Raw genomic sequence first — 8,052 nt, 5'->3', positions numbered from 1 at the left:
TGCCCTCAGAGGACCCACATTCTCATTTAAAGTCTTTTATGGAAATCACAGATGTCTTCCTGATCCCAGAAGTGTCCAATGACGCTTTCAGACTTACTTTATTTCCATTTTCATTAAGGGATCGGGCAAAAGCATGGTTTAATTTTTTAACACCGGGATTTGTGTCGTCATGGAGTAACATGGCGGAAATTTTTTTGCAAAAATATTTCCCACCAACAAGGAACGCTAAGTCCAAAAACGAAATATGTCTTTGTAAACAACTGGAAGATGAAGCTGTTCCTGATGTCTGGGAAAGGTTTAAAGAGCTATTGAGAAAATGCCCACACCATGGCATTCCGTACTGTATTCAATTTGAGACGTTCTACAGTGGGTTAAGTCCCATGGCAAAACAAATGCTCGACGCGACTGCAGGTGGAGCCTTTACAGCCAGTACCTATAATGAGGGATATGAGATCCTAGAAAAGATATCAGCAAACAATGGGTATTGGGCTGACCCACGTGCCCAGCCATAGAAAAAGACTGCTGGAATACATGAGGTAGATGCATATACTGCATTAGCAACTCAGCTTACCTCCATGACCAATTAATTGAAAATTTTAACTTCTGGTCAGGGAGTACAGCAAGTTGCTAACACATCAGTTCCAACAGTCTGTGCAATGTGTGTATTGTGATGGGGATCATTCACATGAACATTGTACCCATAATTCTGAATCAGTAAATTATGTTCAAAACATATCTAATCCCTACTCTAACACATATAATGCCAGTTGGAGACAGCACCCGAACTTTTCTTGGAACAGTCTCAGTTTAAACTCACCAGTCCATAAACAACAAGGAACTTCTAATTTCTAACCACAACATCATGCAAACAGTTCTACCTCTCAGAACCACCAACAAAGTTTTCAGAATTCTCAGCCACATTTTCAGAACAAACCTCCTCCACAGGCAGAATCATCATCTTCTTTGGAAGCAATGATTAAAGGGCTTTTAGCACATGCTCAAGCCCAAAATCAAGCTTTGATTAATCAACAAAGTGCTGCCATCAGGAATTTAGAGACTCAGGTCAGTCAACTTGCGCTTAACCAGAGTAGTCAAGCCCTTGGGACTTGCCTAGTAATACAAAAGTACCTAGAGATCTAGGAAAGGAACATGTGAAAGTAATGACTCTTAGGAGTGGGAAGGAGTTGACAGAAAAAGTGCATAAAGATATTACACCAAGACTGTCAGAAACTAGTGATCCGATATCGGTCCCTCTCAAAGAAGGACCGGTCCCACCTCTAGAAAAGCCAACATCTGAGACCACCACTCTTGTTACCCCTAGATCAGACTTCACTTTACTTTTTCCAGAGGAAACTCTGAAGAAGTCTGAAGGGACTGAGGTTGTAGAGACCCCTAAGCTTGACACTAAGACTCCTGCTGAACTCACAAAGAGCACCACAAAGACTCAGGGCATTCAAAACCCATCTTGCTCAACATCTCCAAGCAAGAATGTGATAAAACCAGTTCCTCCTTATGTTCCTTACCCCCAAAGGTTACAGAAATAGGAATTGCATTTTAAGAAATTCTTGGATGTATTTAAAGAATTGCACATCAACATACCCCTTGTTGAGGCAATAGAGCAAATGCCTAGTTATGCTAAGTTTTTGAAGGACATCTTAAGCAAGAAGAAAAAGTTGATTGAGTATGAGACTGTAGCTCTTACCGAAGGATGTAGTGCTCTTTTAACCAATAGCATACCCCCAAGCTTAAAGATCCAGGGAGTTTTACCATTCTTTGTTCAATAGGAGGGAAGAAGATAGGGAAAGCCCTATGTGACTTAGGAGCTAGTATTAACCTCATGCCTTTGTCTGTCTTTAACACCTTAGGCATAGGAGAAGCTAGACCTACCATAGTCACACTCCAGTTGGCAAATAAGTCCATTGCATACCCTAAGGAAAAGATAGAAGATGTGTTAGTACAGGTTGATAAGTTCATATTTCCAGTAGATTTTATCATATTAGACTTTGAGGCTGATAAGGACATTCCGATTATTTTAGGGAAACATTGTTTAGCCACCAGAAGAACTTTGATATATGTCCAGAAAGGAAAGTTGACCATGAGGCTTCAAGATCAAAAGGTCACATTTAATATCTTCAACTCCTTAAAATATCTTGATTATCTGGAATAGTGTTTACGCATTGCTGAAATAGAAGAAGAGGTTGTTGAGGAAGGAATTCAGGAAAACCTTAAGTTGGAAGAAGAGAGTGCAGAGGAATCAGAAGAAGAGATTGTTGAGGAAGTAGAGGCAGTAGGAAATGATTTTGTGCCAGTAGAGATATCAGCTTTTGAACTTTTGGAAAATAATGAGCAAAAAGATTTCACCCCGTCCATTGTGTCACCACCTGACCTGGAGTTAAAGCAACTCCTATCCCATCTGAAATATGTTTTTTCTAGGAAAAGAAGGCAAATTGCCTGTCATTATCTCATTTACCCTAGACTTGCATCAAGAGAAGAAACTTGTGGATATGTTGAAATTACACAAAAAGGCTTTAGGATGGACCATTGCTGATCTTAAAGGGATTAGTCCCTCAATTTGTCATCATAAGATCATCTTAGAGGATAAAAATTTCACATCCATAGAACGTCAAAGAAGACTGAATCCTGTCATGAAAGAGGTAGTAAAAAAGGAGATTTTGAAATTGTTAGATGTAGGAATTATCTTCCCTATAGCCAGTAGTTCTTGGGTTCGCCCAGTCCAGTGTGTTCCAAAGAAAGGAGGGTTCACAGTCATCATAAATGAAAAAAATGAACTTATCCCTACTAGAGTTATATCAGGTTGGAGAATATGCATGGACTATAGGAGGCTAACAAGGCTGCTCACAAAGACCATTTTCCACTACCTTTCATTGATCAAATGTTGGACAGATTAGCCGGTAAAGAGTACTACTGTTTCTTAGATGGCTATTCAAGTTACAATCAAATAGCTATTTCTCTCGAGGACCAGGAAAAAACCACCTTCACCTGTCCTTAAGGAACTTTTGCTTTCAAAAGAATGCCATTTGGATTGTGCAATGCTCCTGCCACCTTTCAGAGATGTATGATGTCCATATTTTCTGATATGCTTGAAAAATCCACTGAAATCATTATGGATGATTTTTCTGTATATGGTTCATCTTTTGACAACTGTTTGGACAAATTAAAAAAGAGTCTTGAGAGGTGTGAGGAAACTGATTTGGTCCTCAAATGGGAGAAATGACACTTCATGGTTAAGGAAGGAATTGTTCTGGGACATTAAATCTCTAAAAAAGGAGTGGAGGTAGATAAAGCTAGACTCGAAGTTATTGAAAAACTACCAGAACCTACCACTATTAAAGGAATCAGGAGTTTTTTGGGTCATGCAGGATTTTACAGAAGGTTCATAAAAGATTTTTCAAAAATTTCAAAACCTTTATGTTTACTCCTACAACATGACCAAAAATTTGATTTTAATGATGAATGTAGTAATGCATTCAAAACTTTGAAGAAAGCCCTGATTACTTCACCAGTGGTAGTTGCTCCAGACTGGAACAAACCTTTTGAAATTATGTGTGATGTGAGCGATTGGGAGGTTGGTGCTGTTTTAGGTCAGAAAAGAGAGAAGGTGTTTCATTCAATTTATTACGCAAGTAAAATTTTGAATGAAGCAAATATAAACTACACCACCACGGAAAAAGAATTATTGGCCGTAGTATTTGCATTTGAAAGATTTAGATCATACTTGATGGGAACCAAAGTGATTGCGCATACTGATCATACAGCCATCAAATATTTGATTTCAAAGAAGGATGCAAAGCCTAGGTTGATAAGGTGGGTGTTGTTATTGCAGGAATTTGATTTGGAAATACGTGATAGGAAGGGTGTGGAGAATCAGGTAGCAGACCATTTATCTGGGTTAGAGAAACCTGAGATAGGGGGAGGTGACATCATAGAGACCTTCCCAGATGAGAGAATTTTGATGGTGCAACAACAAAAGGCACCTTGGTTTGCAGATATAACAAATTTCTTAGCTTGTGGCATCAAACCATCTGAATACACAAGCCACATGCTTAAGAAATTTTTTCATGATGTCAAATCTTATTTTTGGGATGCCCCTTTTTGTTTAAATTTGGTGCAGATCAGCTTTTAAGAAGGTGCATACCAGAGTCTGAAGTGGCAAAAGTTTTGTATCAGTATCACCAAGCTCCTTATGGAGGACATTTCGGAGGACAGAGAACTGCTTCCAAGGTCCTACAGTCTGGTTTCTATTGGCCGACTCTCTTCAAGGATTCCCATAACTTTGCACAAATGTGCAATGAATGCCAAAGGAGTGGTTCCATTTCTAAACGAAATGAAATGCCACTACATGGGATCCTGGAAGTTGAGTTATTTGATGTTTGGGGAATAGATTTTATGGTCCTTTCCCCCATCAAATAACTGCCAAACATTCTAGTTGCTGTAGATTATGTCTCAAAATGAGTAGAAGTTGTGGCATGTGTTTCAAATGATGCCAAGACTGTAGTTAAGTTCCTTCAAAAGAAAATTTTTACATGGTTTGGTACCCCTAGAGCCTTAATAAGTGATGAGGGTACCCACTTTATAAATAATTTGTTAAGTGGAGTTCTTGCAAAGTATAATGTTAACCACAAAATAGCTACAGCTTATCACCCACAAACAAATGGCTTAGCAGAGTTGTTCAACAGAGAAATAAAAAGTATTTTGGAAAAGGTTGTCAAGCTTAACAGGAAGGATTAGGCATTTAAGCTAGATGATGCTTTATGGGCATACAGAACCGCTTTCAAAACACCAATTGGTATGTCCCCATACAAGCTAGTCTATGGCAAGGCTTGTCAACTTCCGTTAGAGCTTGAGCATAAAGCATATTGGGCCATAAAAGAATTAATTTTTTCTTTAAAAGATACTGGTTTGAAAAGGAAGCTGCAACTTTGTGAACTGGATGAACATAGGTTGTTGTCCCATGAAAATGCCAAGCTCTATAAAGAGAAAACTAAAAGTTGGCATGACAAGAGAATACAGCACAGAGAGTTGAGAGAAGGCCAGCATGTTCTTTTGCTTAATTCTAGACTGAAGTTATTCCTAGGAAAACTTAAGTCTAGATGGTCTGGGCCTTTTCTTGTTTTTAAAGTGTACCCTTATGGAGCACTAGACTTGGTAAACCCGAAAGATAACTCTATTTTCAAGGTAAATGGACAAAGGGTAAAAGTGTACCATGATCTGGCAGCAGTCTTAGAACATCACTCTGAGAGCTGCGCTGCTCCCTACTAAAAGTTTTTCAAAATCCCCCTTGGACTTTTTAAAAGTCCACCTTTGTTTGTAAATAAATTTTAATTTCATAGGTTGTTTATGTTTTAAAGTATTTAAGGTTTAGTGTGATTTTGAATAAAAGACGGTGAACTGCTCCTAATCCCACTAAGTGCCTCTAATCCATCATTAACTAACACCTTTTTCTTAAACCACCCTTTCAATCACCCCCAGTTTTCCCTCCATGACTCTCCACCACTCTTAGAAACCAACTCCCATAACCGCCTAAAACCACCATCACCGTAGCCTGCTGTCATACACCACCACCCCCCTCCATCTTGTCTCTCCATTTTCCTTTACTTTTTCCACCATGGCTAGAGTCAAGAGAACAGCTGTTCGACCACCAGCAAGGGCACCTATTTGAAGAAGCAACCGTCGAAGGGCTGCTGTTAGGCCATCAAATGCAGAACCAAAGTTGATGGAGCTTAGTGAAAATAGTTCATCTCCATCATTAAGTGAAAAAAAGGTTGTTTCTACTCCTACACAGCTGGCTGTCCCTTCATCTTCCATCATGGCCGAAGCCCCTGTGCAAGAACCAAGCTAGAGAAGGGTTCAAATCACTGACCTTAATGAACCACCTGTTGATGAAATGGACCAAGAGCATGACATTGAGGTAATATTCAACCCTACTGTTATTGTGGAAGAATATGTATCCTCTGAGTCAGAGGATGATGCCACTAAGGCAATGGATGTTGGGAGGGTCTAATTTCTTCCTTGGAATGATAAGACCACTCATGCCCCCATTCAAGAACATGTTGAGGCCACACCCCCAAGCAAAGACTTTGAGGTCATTGATGATATCTTGGCTAAAATGGGGGTAGACCCTTCTAAGCAAAGGACTGAAGAACAGTCCTCTATGGATGCATTATTAGAGGCTGTTGAGACTTTGGTCTCTCCTAGTCCCACTCAAAAGGAGCCTCCCTCTAAAAAGAGGAAGGCTTGGGAAAGAAGGCGGCTAAGAAAACCTCTCAATCTACTGGTCCTGCCCTCAAGAAGAAGAAAGTGACTGTTGTTGCCAAAGGCAAAATAGTAGCCTTGGAAGACTCTCCTAGAAGAACCACAAGATAGTCACAGAATGCTGCAGCATCCAAACAGTATCCTGTTGTCACTTCCTCCACTCCAGCAATCACGAAAAGGTCCATGCTACCTTTGGAGGGTTTCAGCTCTGTCAAAGCCAAAGCTCTGTTCGTGAAATTCAAAAATAAGACTGCTTGGCCCAACAAAGGATTTGATCAAAGAAGTGTGGAGGAATGCCCATTTATCAAAGAGGTAATTGATAGCTTGGGATGGCAAAGCTTCTGTGAGGTTTATAGCTCTTACAATCTCTCACTCATTAGAGAGTTTTATGATGAAGTTGCTGCTAGCAATTCTTGTATGATTAAGGTTAAGGAGTAAGCTTGTCCTTTGATGATGAGACATTGAACAATGTCTTAGGACTCACCACACACTTCAACTCAGATTTTGAGACCCTAAAACACACTGCTTCTGAGGCCAAGCTTCACAAATCTGTGAAGCAGTGGCAAAACCAGGTACCATATGGGAGCATCATTCAAACTTTTCTCTTAGGGTCTTCAAAGCTGCCAATTTGACCCCAAATGCTAATGTATGGGTCAATTTTGTCAATCATTCTCTACACCCTACAACCCATGATAGTTCCCTAAATGTTGAAAGGATGGTCTTGTTGTATTGCATTTTGAAGGGGAAAACAATTAATGTTGGTGAGATATTACACAAGGCTATTGTGTATTGTGCTAACAAGGACCCAAGGGAAGTTGTATCTCCCTGGGGTCATTGAGAAGTTGATGAGAAGTGAGGGAGTACCTGTTTTCAAAGAGGATGTCATCATCAAAGAAGGAGCAGAGAGGTCTATCATAGACTTGAATGTTGTGTCAAGAATGAGGGAGAGGACAAGCAGAAGTATGGGACATGTGGACTTGATGGGCATGATTCACGACCTGCTGTCTCAAAACAGCCACCTGTTAGACAGCATGTTGAAGCAGAGGTCTGAGTCTTTGGAAAAGATGGATGAGCTAAAAGCTGAGGTGAGGAAGCATATTAAAAAAGGGCAGAGGAAGGGGAGAAAAGAAATGAAAGAAATAAAGCAGAAAGTAGAGGAGATGGTGGGCAAGAATTTTAAGAAGATGGGGAAGAGGCTGAAGAGCCTAAAAAAAGAGAACAAGAGGCTGAAGAAGAAGAACCAACAGCTTAAAGAAGCAGCCATGGAACCACATGCTACACAGCCTACTCCCTTGGAGTAGGACAGGTTCATTCATTCATCTTTAGCTTCCAAAATTTATTTTTATTTGAGAATTGGGATAGTTTTCTTAACTTTTAGTTTTATTTTCATACTTGATTACATGATTATTGCTTATAATTTATGATATCATAGCCTAAATAAATTTGAGGGTAAATAGCCATTCACTTACTAATTGTGTTCTTGCTAGAACTAGCATGTGTCCTTTCTTGAGAAAAATTCCACTCACACACCAATACACAAATGGGTATGATTTAGGCCATTCTTCATGTATAACTCTCAAAATAACCACTTGTAGCCTTATACACACTATCCACCCAACATAGCCAATGAGGGCATTGTCAAAGTTCCAAGTTTGGGGGAGGTTATACCACAAAGGCCACAACTTCAATACAAAAGAGCAAAGCTCTAATAAGAAGCCTTTGTCGGATTTGTTTTGAAGCACAAAAATGTCCCGTAGGGGCAATGTGCATGCTTTCATC

The 8,052-nt window shown here is 39.8% G+C and overlaps 1 protein-coding gene and 1 non-coding gene across 2 annotated transcripts; one reads left to right on the top strand and one right to left on the bottom strand.

The window, feature by feature from the left end:
- Positions 1 to 227: 227 nt before the first annotated feature.
- On the bottom strand, positions 228 to 334 carry LOC112527075. Its single transcript, XR_003070695.1, has one exon. It is a non-coding gene; the product is annotated as a small nucleolar RNA R71 (small nucleolar RNA).
- A 4,475-nt stretch (positions 335 to 4,809) lies between these two features.
- LOC112526418 lies at positions 4,810 to 5,280 on the top strand. Its single transcript, XM_025136702.1, has one exon. The coding sequence runs from the start codon at positions 4,810 to 4,812 to the stop codon at positions 5,278 to 5,280; it is 471 nt and encodes a 156-aa protein (XP_024992470.1).
- Positions 5,281 to 8,052: the final 2,772 nt, after the last annotated feature.

Source organism: Cynara cardunculus, assembly GCF_001531365.2.
Source record: "Cynara cardunculus var. scolymus isolate 2C chromosome LG 14, CcrdV1, whole genome shotgun sequence".
NCBI classification, from domain to species: Eukaryota; Viridiplantae; Streptophyta; class Magnoliopsida; order Asterales; family Asteraceae; genus Cynara; species Cynara cardunculus.
Note: the sequence above shows the minus strand (reverse complement) of the source record. Positions and strands in the feature narration are given on the sequence as shown.